Below are 14,853 nucleotides of genomic sequence, written 5' to 3' on the forward strand. Positions count from 1 at the left end.
CCTGAGCTGAAATCAAGAATTGGACGCTTAACTGACTGGGCTTACCAGGTGTCCCCCAAATTTTGTTGTCAATATGCCCTGGTTCTCAAAGTAGGGGGCCTCCTCCTGCTGGCAGCGGAGCTCTCCTGTCCTTCTCTGTTGGGCAGGGGGAGGGAGGCCCAGGACCTTCCAGCCTGGAAGAAACCGGGTCTCCCAGCAGTTACTATGTTAACCATGCAGCATCTCAGTGGACATCTTGGTGCAGGCAGCTGGAGGTCATAGGGTGAGGTTCAAATTCTCTGAGGTCCTCAGGCAGGAGGTCTGCGGATGGGCCAGGACAGAAGGTGAGTCTGTCAGGACCAGGCTCAGAAACTGAGAAGGAAGCTAGGTTTGCGGCAGCCACGGTCCTGGGGTCCCAGGTGTGAGCCAGGTCATAGGGGCCCTGGTGCGCCTTCGGGCTGTCCTTGGCCCCAGCCCAGGCCTGAAAGCAGGGCTCTGAGGTATCTGGTCAGTGCTGGTCAGCAGAGGCCCCCACGCCCCAGACGGAGTCTGTCCACACGGCGGTGCAGCGTTCCCGGGGAGGGCACCGGGGCTGTCAGGCGAGGTGAGCGCTGACTCTAAGCACGCGCCCTGCAGTCTCCGTCACTCACAGACACTCACATGCCTGATGCCGCGCCCACACAGACAGACAGACAGACAGACACAGACGCATGTACACAACCGTGGATGGGCTGGACACCGTTACAAATGGACAATCTCACACACACACACACACACACACACACACACGCAGGCGCTTGTAAATTACTTGACTTAAAACGAATTTTCCTATAACAAACTAAAGCTGAAAAACACACATACATGAACATACTCCTCTAACTTGTATTTGTCCAAACAAGATTAATACCAATTACTCTAGAGAACAATGTACCCCACGACCGATAACCCAAGAACGACTGTGTTGTAAGTTATGGTATCATTTCAGTGCTTGTGGAGTTTTAAAAATTATATTAAGTGGTTTCCCCCTATTTTGCCTATTTCAGGGAATGTTAAGGATCTAGTCTACTTATATTTGTCTAAAGTTTATATATCTAGGAATATGTTCCAAAGTAACAGCCCATGGTGGCTATGCAGCAGGGGTATTTTGGGCATCTTCTTAGTACTTAGTCTCCAGTTTCATGTACTCTTGAGTGTTTTGAGGGTTTGGGGACTTTCCTCCGTCTCTGCACTTCTAATGGACGGCTGCAGTGTTCACAGCGCATGCACACAACCTCTCTCCCCATTCTGCTATGTCTGACTTTGCCTTTCGGATGCACGCCCTGGGCTTGCCCCTTCCGGGGAAGGATTACAGATTTGACACTGAGAACAACACAATGTGGTTTTCACCAGTCTGCTTTGTCAAGATGTCAAAATTGGAAAGGTATCATAGTCCCATATCTTACGTGGCTTCACAAAGGGACACATACAGCACTCTTTGCAACCAGCTAAACTGGAGGCAGCCCAAGCATCCACCCCAGTGCTTGTCCTGGTGCAGCGCATGCGGCTTGAGGTGTGTCAGCATGCAGGACATGGAAGTGTACTCCCAGGGTGCGAAGAGGAGACCACAGAAAACTTTGGAAAAGGTTTGCACCAAACTGCTCTAAGGGATGACTTCCAGGTGTGCAGTGAGACTTTCACTTTATATACTACTGCATTGTTAAATTTTCCCACAAAGAGTATATATTTATGTATTACTTAAAAAAATAAAGCTAACAATCATGCAGTAATATGGAACCATAAAATACCAATGATGACAGAGGATTTTTTTTTTTTGCAGGACTGCTTAAAAAGAGAGGTTATTTTCTTTTTAATTAAATTTATTAATTTATTTTTGAGAGAGAGTGAGCAGGAGAGGGACAGAGACAAAGGGAGACAGAGACTCCCAAGCAGGCTCTGTGCTGACAGTGCGGAGCCCGATGTAGGGCTTGAACTCACGAACCCTGAGATCAAGACCTGAGCTGAAATCGAGAGTTGGTTGCTCAACCGACTATGCTAGCCAGGTGCCCCTAAAATTAGAGATTATTTTCATCACAGCTAAGTGTGGCTCTATTTTGTCTCCAACTATTCCTTTAAAATGTGTTTTGACAGGAAACTTATTTCCAAGTTGTTGACTTTTTGGACAACTCTCAGAGAATCAAGCCCAGAACACAAGAGTATCTCAGGAATCGGTGATTTGGAATAAAACACCCACCAGGCTGGCCCTCGTCCCCAGAGGGCACAGTGCAGGGGGCTTTCCATCCACTGCCCCCGTACGGCCTGCAGGGAAGCACACCTCCTCCCCAGAACACACCCTGTCACGATCCTCGGGCCCTGGAACGTAGTATGTTACACGGCCAGGGGGACTTAAATCACAGATGGGCTGCGGGACGATCGAGGCAACTCAGGTGGGTCCAGTGTCATCACAGGGTCCTCAGCGGTGGGAGAGGAAACCAGACAGGTCCGTCAGAAGAGATGTGACCGCAGAGCAGTGTCCTGGAGATACTGACAGCTGGCTGTGGAGATGATGGCCGCGGGCCACGGGGCCAGTCCTGCCCACACCTTTAGCTCAGAGAGTCCAGTAGCAAAACTCTAACCCACACGTGAGGTAAGAAATCTGTGTTGTTCTAGGTCACCCACTGAGTCCGTGGTAATTTGTTCAGCAGCCGCAGCAAATTCCTACACCATGGGTTTCCTTGGAGCTGTCATGGCCGCTTGCGGACAGGGGCCTGGGGTGGGGGTGGGGGTCAGGTGGGAGCAGTGGGCGCCAGCTTTGCACTGTCCAGGGCCTGGCAGGGGGTCCTCCCGGATAGTCCTGGAGCCCCCGCGGCTGCATCCAGCTCCCCCCTTGGAGCTGCTCTCTCCCCTCCCTGGTGACCGTGGGGCCACCACCCCCTCCCCCAATCCTGAGGCCGCCCAGGGGCCTGCTCCAGGGCTCCCGCAGCAGCTCCTGGCTTGAAGGAAACAGTTGTGGGCTGACTCCTCTCCGCACACATTCTCCCCTGGAGGCTCTTTCTTCCTCTTTACAGACCCCTGGCTGGGCGCGAGGCCGGCTGGCAGACTTGGGTCTCTGACGCCATTCAGAAATCTGCATTTGTGGTGGTGACTCTGTTGACTTCTGTCACCTCAGTGTCTCGGTTGGAATGGAGTCAGGACAAGCCCCATTTTTCTTTCCTTAATTTAAATTCAAATTAGTTAACATACAGTGTAGTCTTGGCTTCAGGAGCAGAACCCAGTGATTCATCTCTTCCATATGACACTCAGTGCTCATCACAGGTGCCCTTTTAATGCCCATCACCTTTTACCCCATCCCCCCACCTCCCTCCAGCAACCCTCAGTTTCTTCTCTGTATTGAAGAGTCTCTTATGGTTTGTCTCCCTCCCTCTCTGTTTTTATATTATTTTTCCTTCCTGTGCCCTCTGTTCATCTGTTTTGTTTCTTAAATTCCACACATGCGTGAAATATTAGGTATCTGTCTTTCTCTGACTGACTTATTTTGCTCAGCCTAATAAGTTCCATCCACTTTGTTACAAATGGCCAGATTTCATTCTTTTCCATCACCAAGTAGTACTCCATTGTATATATAAACCATTGTAAATATAAACCGTGTCTTTATCCATTCATTGGTCGGTGGATATTTGGGCTCTTCCCATACTTTGGCTATTGTCAATAGCACTGCTATAAACATTGGGGTGCATGTGCCCTTTTGAATCAGCACTCCTGTATCTTTTGGATAAATACCTAGTTGTAGGGGAAGCCATATTTAACAACATGCTTTTGTTTTCATTCTGCTTTAAACAAAACAAAACAGAAAAAACAAAGCAAAACTTCGATGCAAGATCATTGATCGGTGCCATCACAGGGCACAGAGTAAAACACCTTCTGTTCAAAATGAACTATTGGTACCTCATCAAGATTAAAAGCTTCTGCACGGCAAAGGAAACAATCCATAAAACTAATAGGCAACTGACTGAATGGCAAATGACATGTCAGACAAAGGGCTAGTATCCAAAATCTATAAGGAACTCACCAAACTCCNAAAAATAAATAAAAATAAAATGAAAAACAAGACAAAACAAAGAAACCACCTTCTGCTCCACACCCTGCTGCACGTGATCACATTTGATTCTAGGGCAGAGGAAGCGGGATAGACTGTCTCTCCTTCATGGAGAAAGGTGTCTGAGAGGAGCTGCCCAGCACATGATCTGGCTCTGCCTTCCTGGGCACAAGCCCCTGGGCCTTGTCACCTCCTGAGTGGCCTTGTCAGTCGGGGAATTAGGGATTTGAACTGCCCTTCTTCTATTGTAAGGAAATTATCAGAAATATGAAGAAGCTTTGGGCCAACACAGGTTTGTAAGAGGAACCCTTCACAGGAGGAGCCGGAGCCCAGCTGTCCCCGCACAAGCCTGCGAAAGCCTGGTGTGCAGCGTGGAGCCCGAGGGTCGGTCTTCAGTGGGAGGCTCTTACCTTCTGCACAGGAAAGGAGGGAGACCTTCCGAGGTGATGGTGACCATCTCACAGGTGTATGTGTATCTTCAGACTCATCAGAACGTATACTTTAAGCGTGTGCGCCTTTCTTGTATGTCAGCCATACGTTAACAATGCAAAAAGAAAGGAGCTCACAAGTGTGTCCCTGTCCGTGACAGAGTGAAACATAATCCCAAGGAATGGAAGATATAACGAATCTCCACACTGATCTATGCCTTGAAAATCTCTCCTCTACTCCTACATCTTCCAAATTCCTAGAGTGTTATCAGATTTGGAAAAACAGTTTATTGAATGAAACAGAAAGCAGCGCTCCGTGTTTTCCCAGACCGATGGCAGCCCCTGCCTTGGGCACTAATTGATGAGGCAAAGCTCCTGCCCCAGGGAACACCCTGCACCGACTTTTAACGAGCTCCCAGTTAGGGGCAGCCCAGACACCTGTGTGGCAGTGGCCCCGAGGTGGCCCTGGAGTCCCCAGGGTGTTGTAACACTGGTCGCCAGAGCAGGCTGGCAGGGGTCAGCATACCTTTTGGCTGCCACCGTGCCTCTTGTCCCCAGGGCCTCATCAGGATAGAAGCAGCCAGGGGGGCGTGGGGAGCACGGGCCCACCATCTCCCAGGACGCCTGCCCTGGGTGGCCGAGTCCCTGCCACTGAGGCCCAGGCCCTGAGTGACCAACTGCCCGTGGCCATGACCCCAATTCCGCATACCCTGAGTGCACCCGCAGGTGTGCCTCGAAGTCCCCGAGGTTGCTGCTGGCAGAGTCCAGAGGGTGGGCCTTTGCTCAAAGCCACCTGTGGACAGCGGCTCCTCCTCCAAGTCACAGCTGGCTGCCATGCAGCCGGGCCGGGCCCCACCCCGGGAAGCTGCCTGGCAGCACACAGCCCCCAGCTCGGCTCTTGTTGCTGCAGATTTTAGCCCGGGTGGGGGCAGGGAGTGGGGCAGCCTGCTCTTTGCCTTTCAGCCTGGGGGCGTCATTGCCCCGTTTACAGAGGGGGAAATGGAGGCATACCTTACAGACGGGGAAAATGCCCCATTTACAGAGGGGGAACTTGGCACAGGGCACCTTCCAGGAACACCCCGTGTCCTGTGTGCAGCCACACCATGCCCTGGGGTGTGTGGGGCTGCTGCTGTCCCCATGTAGGGCATGGCCCCAGGAGACAGGCCTGGCATGGTGCGGGGCCCTGGGGAAGATGCACTTGAGCTGTGGGTGAGAAACAGCCTCCAGGCACAGCCCAAGGGCAGGAGGCCCTGCTTAGGATGCTGGTCGCTGCCCAGGACCACCCTTGGGGCCCTCGTCAGCCCCTAGAGCCAGTCTCATTCCAGCTCCATCATTAACAAGAGGGTCCTTGCAGGCCTGCACCCAAGGGAGGCTGGGTGAGGGCAGAAGTAACCAGAGTGTCAGAGGGCACAGGGCTCCCCCTCTACCCTCCCCATTGGTGGGTGGGCAGGCAGGGGGCTCTCCAGGGTGCGGGATCTCCCTCCCTGCCCTATGTCAGTTGCATTTGCCCTCCGGGCTGTGAGCTGGAGTGCCGGCGGCTGCATGTTAGCTGACGGCCAGCGGGGCTTGGTGGAATCACCATCCTGGAGGAGGGGAGGAGGGGGTACTGCGTGGCCACGGTCTGAGGCGAGGACGGCAGCCCAAGGCACAGGACAACAGGGGAGGCGCCACTGGCTCCCTTCTCATAGCAGGGGACGGGGTGGCCCTGTGCCCCGGGGTCTGTGCCGGGCTTGCCAGGACTGCACACTCTGAACGCCCGGAGTCAGGGTCACCTGGGCAGAGCAGTCTTGCACCGGGGCCCCACAGGCGGTTGGGGGATGCACTCGAGTCTCGTGTTAGTGGATGGCCAGGCCGTCTTCCTGGGCAGCCCGGACCTGCCTCCTGCCAGTGCCAGCGTGCTCAGCTCTGCCTGCAGGTGCGGAGCACTCCTGACCCCCCACGTCTGGAGTCTTCAGCAGGTAGGCGGTGGGAAGCAAGTGGCTCAGCCGACAGGAGACCCAGAGGCAGTGCCCCCACCCAGGGACACAGCCCTGCCTGGAGGGCCCTTGGAGTCATCCCATGCTCACCCTCCTGTTCTCTAGGCTGCTTCGGGGGGAGATCCTGGAACCTGCTCAGACCCCTTAGGTGAGTGACCCTGATCATGCTCTGTCCCCACGAGCTGACCTGGGCGAGTGGGTTCTCCCAGCTCCATTGTCCCTTGTGAGGAGTCAGGCCACTGTAGGGGGCGGGTCCCAAGATGGACTTATTTCAGGACCCTGTTATTTAGTTCTATCTTCTCCTCTGGCCCTTATGGGACCCCTTGCAAGCTGTGGACGATTCCATGGGATCTGAGTGGTCCTCACACTGCACAGCCGAGAGGGCCTGACGCCCAGCACGCAGCGGAAGTGAGCCATCTGCCTTCATCTGCAGGGGCACAGGAAGAGGGGGAGATTCGGGGCGGGAGAACGGTGAGGGCCCTGGATGGGGCAGGACTTACTGAGGTCTCTTTAGTCTTTGTAACCGTAATCTTCAACAGGGAAAAGCGTTTTCTAAATGAGGTTTGTCGTGGAGTCAAAGCTGAGAAAAACAGCCCCAATTCCCCGGGTCAGAACCCAGTGCCCCAGGCAGAGTGCTGGGCTGCAGGGGTGAGCAGTGCAGTGGACTAGGGCCCTGGCGCAGGCTGGGCGGCCGGCTGTGCCCACCTGCCTGGGTGGCAGGTGAAAAGCACCCCGGCCCTCGGGAGATGGGGTCACGGGGCCCTGCTTTTCCAGGACACTGACCGCAGGGACCCCCTGAGTGTAGGGAGGGGACTGGCCTGTCTGCTGGGGGTTTGCTTTTGCCCGAATGCTCCCTACATGTCTGTGTGGCTGCTACAGGCAGGGGCTACAGCCCTGCCAGGCGTCTTGTTGCTGGGGCCAGAGCTTGGGTCACTTTGTTACTGGCGGGCACTGTTGAGGGTGGCTTGGCTGGCTGCACTGTGGGTCTGCGGAGGGGATGCAGCCAAGGGACTCCAAGCCCATCAGGAGCCAGGGTGACTGTTCCAGGGGCTGGGTCAGGTAGTGAGTGTGCACACACGTGTGGGCACAGGCCCACGTGCCCACGCGTGTGCATGCTGTGCCCATGTGTGTGTGTGGTTGCAGGCGGGGACTCTGCGTGGGTGGCGTGTGCACCCCTACATGGCAGGGGTGGGATGGGCACAGGCAGAAAACCGCACGTGGCTGCTGTGGCTCCTGAACGCAATCCTCCCAGAGCGGCTCCAGCGTCCGGATACTGGGGAGAAGCTTTGTTCTGAGCTCCATGCTCAGTGGGGCCGCTTCCTGCCCCCGCCCAGCTATCCCCTCGGACACTCACTGCGTGCCAGGGCCGCGAGCAGCCGGCCGGGCAGAGTCCATCCCTGGTTGAGAGGGGCTGGGGGAGGCGCCAAGGAACTGAGCTCCGTTCCCATTAAACCCCTTCCTCACTGGGGCTGCAGCCCTCACTCTCCCCTGCAGCAGCCACCCTCAGGTGTCCCTCCCCTCCAGCAGGCCCCGCCCCACAGCGCCGCCTACAGCGTCTTGCCAGGGGGGGCTCTGGGGGTGGAGCTGCCTGCCATTTCACACTGCAGGGCTCGCTGCCGGGGTTCCCAGCGAACAAATAACCCAGGGTGACAGCCCCAGGCAGGGAAAGCAGGGCCCCCATGGGCTCCCTCTGATGGTTTTTGTGCTGGGGGGGGTGTGGGGGTCTTGTTGGGCACATAGTTAAGAATGTTTTACTAAGAATCAATCTGGTTTGTTGGATAAAAATGCTAAAAATTAAGCCATACGTAATTTCATTTGTGAAAACTTAACAATTCCTGTCCTTTCCCAGCCTCTTCAATCTAGAATAAGGACCCCCTCCAAGGTGACAAGGAGCCTTAGACCACCCCCCCCCGCAAGATGACAAGGAGTCTAGAGTGAGGAGGTGTTGCCCCCTCCCCAGGTGGCAAGCAGCTGATAATCTGGGTCCAGTCTCCTGAGCGGCTTCCCCCGAAGAGGGAGGTGTCCACGACCATCGATGGTCCACTGGCTCCCACAGGGAAACCAGGCCTGGCTGGAGTCCTGGGATTAGAGACGAGGTGAGTGGACCCCAGAGAGAGGGGAACAGGGAGGGCCCCTCGGTCCCTAGGCCTCCAGTGAGGGCTTGGGGTAGGCGGTCCTTCTTACTTGCCGGGGGTGGTCTGTGTCCTGACCGCCTTCATGGCCTGGAGCCGTGGCCAGAACCTCTCCACGCAGGGGCCGTTCATCCTGCTGGGCTTCCCGGGACCACAGGCCTTGCAGACCTGGCTCTTCCTCCTCTTCCTGGCCATGTATGTCCTCACGGTGGCTGGGAACCTGGCCATCATCTCCCTGGTCGGGGCGCACCGGCGCCTCCAGACGCCCATGTACTTCTTCCTCTGCAACCTCTCCTTCCTGGAGATCTGGTTCACCACGGCCTGTGTGCCCAAGACCCTGGCCACGTTGGCCTCGCGCAGTGGAGCCATCTCCTTCGTGGGCTGCGTGGCGCAGATGTACTTTGTCTTCTCGCTGGGCTGCACCGAGTACTTCCTGCTGGCCGTGATGGCTTACGACCGCTACCTGGCCATCTGCCTGCCGTTGCGCTACGGCAGCATCATGACGCCTGGGCTCTCTGCGCGCCTCGCTCTGGGCTCCTGGCTGTGTGGCTTCTCTGCCATCACCGTGCCTGCTGCCCTCATTGCTCGCCTCTCTTTCTGTGGCTCACGTGTCATCAACCACTTCTTCTGTGACATCGCGCCCTGGATTGTGCTGTCCTGCAGCGACACGCGGGGTGTGGAGCTGGCATCCTTCGGCATTGCCTTCTGCGTCATCCTGGGCTCCTGCTTCATCACGATGCTCTCCTACGCCTACATCGTCGCCACCATCATCAGGATCCCTTCTGCCCAGGGCCGGCACAGAGCCTTCTCCACCTGCTCCTCCCATCTCACGGTGGTCCTCATCTGGTACGGCTCCACCATCTTCCTGCACGTGAGGACCTCGGTGGAGAGCTCCCTGGACCTGAGCAAGGCTGTCACGGTGCTGAACACTGTCGTCACTCCAGTGCTCAACCCCTTCATATACACCCTGAGGAACACGGATGTCAAGGAGGCTCTGCGGAGGTCCGTGCAGGGGAAGTGAACCCCTCTGAGCCCACACAGCAGGGCCATCAGACTGTCCCGTCTGTGGGGGGCAGCGCTCAGCATGGGCTGGAAACAGCACCCTGATATCACAGTGTGGGCGGGGGCTCTGGGGCGGCAGGGGGCTTGGGATGGGTGCTTGGCAGAGTGGAGGAGTCCCCCTCCCCGTCCTGGCCTCAGAAGTCTCCACGCCTCTCACAGGCCTTGTCTAGGGATGCTCAGCCCCTGGGGCTCCAGACACAGATTGTGAAAGAGAAATGAGGACACGCCGCCCCCAAGAAGGACTGCATGTGCTTCTACTCCTTGCTCANTTGTCAGGGAGTGCTGGGCTGTCTGCCCTTGGGTTTCCCCCACTGCTAACACATGTGGCCTCCTGAATCTTCCCTCATTGGTGGCACACGGACTCTCATTTGGAGTCAGAGTGTGGGTTTGCCTCAGAGCACACCCCTCAGGGCTCACCTCCGCCTGGGGGGTCTGCACTGCGGGGATGCACTGGTGTCACAGGGAGGGGGGCTTGGCTCGGCCTGAGTGGATCAGTGATGTGGGGTCTTCAGGGTCTGGAGCCTCCGTGGGAGGCCTGGTCCGACCCGCAGCCCATCATCACATATTCTCAGAGCAGCAAGCGCGGGCTCCGAACCCAACGCTCTGCCAGCATGACCTGGGCACGTCCCGTGACTACTCTGTCTTTGTCTACAAACGGAGGTTGTGTGCGTGCAACCCCGCGGGGCCCTGATAGGTGTGCAGTGAGCCCGTGTGTCCAGAGCGCTGAGCACAGGGTCTGGCGGAGACGGTGCCGGTGGTCGGCACGCATACTCAGCAGGTGCAAGCTCCCTCTTCCCACCTCACGCACGGGTCGCGCAGAACCGAGGGACGCCATGTCCAGGGTGTTTATTCTCTGCAGTGACCCTGTGCCCATCTGCCCAGTGGGTTGAGGAGACATCTGCCAACAGTGGGAAGCTGGGGTTCCCAGACACCCCTTGGCCCAGGGCCAGAGTAAAAGCGTACTACCTCCCTCCCACTCATCTGCTTGGTCGTCTGTAGCCAATGATGCTCGTGAAGTCTGTGCTTTTGTGAGGTTACTTTCCAAATAATGAATTAAAGCGTGTCCACACTAACCGGCTCACGCCTGTGCCAAGGAGTGCACCTCACATCAGCATGGTGCGTCCGGGCCGAGCTCACAGCTGTGAACCCGGGTGGGAGACCCGCGGGGCGGGGAGGGAGGCCCACGTCCTGTAACTTCATCGCTGCGGTACCAGAAGCCCAGAGAGGCCGACTGACCCCCTCAAGGCCACACAGGCAAGGGTCAGCACAGCCAGAAGCCACTTCAGCGGGCCAGCCTCCAGCTGGGGGGGGTCTCGCGCTCTCATCCAGGCTTCACTGTTGACCCTTCTCCTCAGAGACTGAGGCCATTTCGATGGGCGACCTTGAGGGGCCCCAGTTGGGGGGGGGGGGGGATCNACCGCCCCGAAGCTTCTCGTTCCGGCGCGCGTCGGGGACTTTCCTGGGCCAGCAGCGGGGGCGGCGCAGCTCGGGCCCCCCCGCGGCCGCACCGGCTTCGGGGGAACAGCGCGCTTGCTCCGCGCGCACCCGCCTTCGCGCGTCCGTCCTAGAGCCGGCCGGCGCCCAGGTCGTGGGGGCAGCGGCCTCGGATCCGNGGTTGGGGTTAGGCAGTCACTGAAGGCCGAAAGGGATCCTTTGGAGCGAGTCCAGGACGCCGGTCCCAGGACAGGGCGGCTGCGCCGGTGCGACGCCCCTCCGGGGGCTCCCCGGGGAGGAGGGGCTCCGGGCGCGCGCTGGGGGCCGGGAGGGGTCGGGCTGCGGCGTCTCCGTGCGACTCCCGGCCTCCCGCAGCCGCGGTTTTCTCCGGGCGAACGCGGCGGCGGTCAGCGAGTACCGCCAGCTGCCGGGCGGGGGCGCTCCGAGCACGTCTCATCAGCGACTTCTGCGCAGCGTTGGCGACTCGGGTCACACCAAGGCCGCCGCAGTGAGCTCACCTCCTCAGGGGAGGCTGGGTTTCAAAACCAGCGTCCAGCAAGGTGGGAGGCCGGGGTCGAGCAACACCAGCTGAGGGAACGGTTTGGACGCGAAGCCACACAGCGGGGCGCCGCGGCGGAACCCCACCCTCTGAGCCCGGCCAGGCGTGGCTCCGAGGGTCTCTGGTCCTCAGCGAGTCGGTGAAGGAGAACCAGCGTTTAACGCTTCCCGCTTTTTAAATCCTTTCCTTTTTTAGGGGAAAAGGTTTGTAATGAATTTTAACATAACGGACTTCAAGAGCACTTTTAGATTACAGAAAAATCGAGCGGGATGTAGAGCCTCGTGTACCCCCTCCTCAGTTTTTCCTCATTAACATCTTGCATTAGTGTCGAGTCCATTTGCTACAATTGATGAACCAGTATTAATACATCATTATTAACTAAAGCCCATAATTTACATCAAGGTTCAGTCTGAGTATTAAACATTCTACGGGTTTTGACAAATGCATGTTTAATGCATCCACCATTACAGTATCGCAGAGAACAGTTTTCCTAAAACCCTCCGTGCTCCACGTGTTCATCCTTCCTCCCCTCCTTCTTGAAGCCCCGGCAAGTTCTGATCTTTTTATTTTCTCTATAGTTTTATGTCATATAATGGTACAGTATGGAGCCTTTTCAGGTTGACTTCTTTGCCGAAACGATATGCATGCGAGCGCCCTCCAGCTCCTTCTGTGACCTGATAGCCTGTTTCTTTTTTATCACTGAACAATATTCCATTGTCTGGATGGACCACAGTCTACTTATTCTCATCTAGTGAAGAACATCTTGGCTGCTTCCAGATTTGGGCAACTATGAATAAGGCTGCTATAAACATCCACATGTAGGTTTTTGTGTAGACATGTTTTCAAATTGTTTGGGTAAATGCCTAGGAGTGTGATTGTTGGATAGTATGGTAAGACCATGTTTTTAATTTGGTAAGAAACTGGCCAACCATTTCCCAAAGTGGCTGTACCATTTTGCATCCCTTCCAACAATGAATTAGACTTCCTGTTGCTCCACATCCTTGCCAGCATTTGCTGTTCTCAGTGTTTTGGATTTTAGTCTTTCTACCGGGTATATAATGGTATTTTAAATTTGTGATCCTTAATAAACATCTTTTCATATACTTATTTTCCATCTGTATATCTTCTTTGGTGGGGTGTCTCCTCAGATCTCTTGCTCATTTTTAAATTGGGTTGTCTGTTTTCTTATAGTTGAATTTTAAGTGTTCTTTGTACATTTTGGATACAAGTCTTTTATCCAATGTATGTCTTTCACAGAGCTGAAGTTTTAATCCTAATGAGGTCAAACTTACCAACTTTTTCTTTTATGGATTGTGTATTTGGTGTTATACCTTAAAAAGTCATCACCAAACCCTAGGTCATCTCAATTTTCTCTTATGTTACCTTCTGGAAGTTCTATAGTTTTGCATTTTACCTTCAGTTCTAAGATCTATTTTGAATTAATTCTTTTGGTGAAAGGTGTAAGGTCACTGTCCACATTCTTTTTTTTTTTTTGGCATGTGGATGTACAGTTGTCTCAGCGCCATTTGTTGAAGAGACTGTCCTTTCTCCACTGAATTGTCTTTGCTCCTTTGTCAGTGATTAGTTGACTGTGCTTATCAAAGTCTGTTCTTTTCCACTGATTGATTAGTCTGTTCTCTCCCCAATACTACGCTGATTACTGTGGCTTCACAGTAAGTCTTGAAATCAGGTGTGTCAATCCTCTGACTTTGTCCTTCTTCACTATTGTGATGGCTACACTTTAGATTCCGTTGGTGATACCTACAAATTAACTTGCTGGTATTTTGATTGGATTATACTGAATTTATAAGTAAAATTGGGCTGAATTGGAGTATTGACAATATTGAGTCTTCCTGTGCATCAGCATAGAATATCTTTCCATTTATCTAGATTTTCTTTTATTTCTTTCATTGGAATTTTATCGTTTTCCTCATATAGATCTTATATGTATTTTGGTAGATTTATAACTAAGTATTTCACTTTTTGCCAATGTAAATGCTATTGTGCCTTACATTTCAAATTCGATTTATTGCTGATATATAAGTAATATATAAAAGCAAATGACTTGTATATTGGATGTGTATTTTGCAACTTTGCTGTAATTACTTATTAATTACAAGAGTTTTTTGTCATTTGTTGGATGGGATTTTCTATAAAGACAATCATGTCATCCAAGAGCAATTATTTTTCTTCCCTCTCAATTCTATGCTTTTATTACTTTTTCTTATCTTATCACATTACCTTAGTCTTTCAGTACGATGCTGAATGTAAGTAGTGAGATGGGACATCCTTGACTTTGTTCCTGTCTCAGGAGGGAAAACATCTAGTTTCTCATCATTAAAATTTTTTTTTAATGTTTTATTTATTTCTGAGAGAGAGAGAGAGAGAGAGGCAGTGTGAGCAGGGGAGGGTCAGAGAGAGAGGGAGATACAGAGTCCGAAACAAGCTCCAGGCTCTGAGCTAACTGTTAGCACAGAGCCCGACGTGGGGCTCAAACCCATGAACTGCGAGATCATGACCTGAGCCGAAGTCAGATGCTTAACTGACTGAGCCACCCAGGTGCCCCTCTAGTTTCTCATCATTAAGCATGGCATCAGCTGTAGGTATTTTGTAGATGTCCTTTATCAAGCTGAGGAAATTCCTTTCTATTCCTAGTTTGCTGAGTTTTCATCATGAATAGATATTGGATTTTCTCAAATGCACTTTCTGCATCTATTTATATGATCATATGACTTCTTCTTTAGTCTTTGGATGTTCCATCTTGCATACCTGGAACAAATCCCACTTGATTGTGGTGTATGGTTTTTTCAAAAGAAATTGTTGGATTTGATTTACTTTTTATTTTGAGGATTTCTATACCTATGTTCATGATCTATATTCTATAGTTTTTCTTTCCTGTAATGTCTTTGTCTGTTTTTGTTACTAGGGTGATGTTGGTTTTATAGGTTGAGTTAGGAAGTATTCCCTCTGCTTTTAGTTCTTGGAAGAGCTTGTAGAGAACTGGTATCATTTCCTTCTTAACTGTTTGGTAGAATTTATCATGAAACCATCTGGGCCTGGGGCTTTTTCTTCTTGAAGGTTATTAATTATTGATTCAATTTCTTTAATAGATAAATGAACATTATTAAGGGGACAAATAACCTTCCTTTTTCTCCTGATTAGTAAAGCATATATACACATTGTAAGGGTGACTAAGAAATAACCATATTCC

The 14,853-nt window shown here is 53.2% G+C and overlaps 1 protein-coding gene across 1 annotated transcript; it reads left to right on the forward strand.

Moving 5' to 3' along the window:
• The first annotated feature begins 8,540 nt into the window (after nt 1-8,540).
• Nucleotides 8,541-9,608, forward strand: LOC144230613 (olfactory receptor 287). Its single transcript, XM_077762904.1, has one exon. It carries the CDS (start codon nt 8,673-8,675, stop codon nt 9,606-9,608), a length of 936 nt encoding a protein of 311 aa, XP_077619030.1. The 5' UTR covers nt 8,541-8,672.
• Nucleotides 9,609-14,853: the final 5,245 nt, after the last annotated feature.

The sequence above is a fragment of the Crocuta crocuta genome, unplaced genomic scaffold, assembly GCF_008692635.1.
Source record: "Crocuta crocuta isolate KB4526 unplaced genomic scaffold, BGI_CrCroc_1.0 scaffold466, whole genome shotgun sequence".
Taxonomy (NCBI): domain Eukaryota; kingdom Metazoa; phylum Chordata; class Mammalia; order Carnivora; family Hyaenidae; genus Crocuta; species Crocuta crocuta.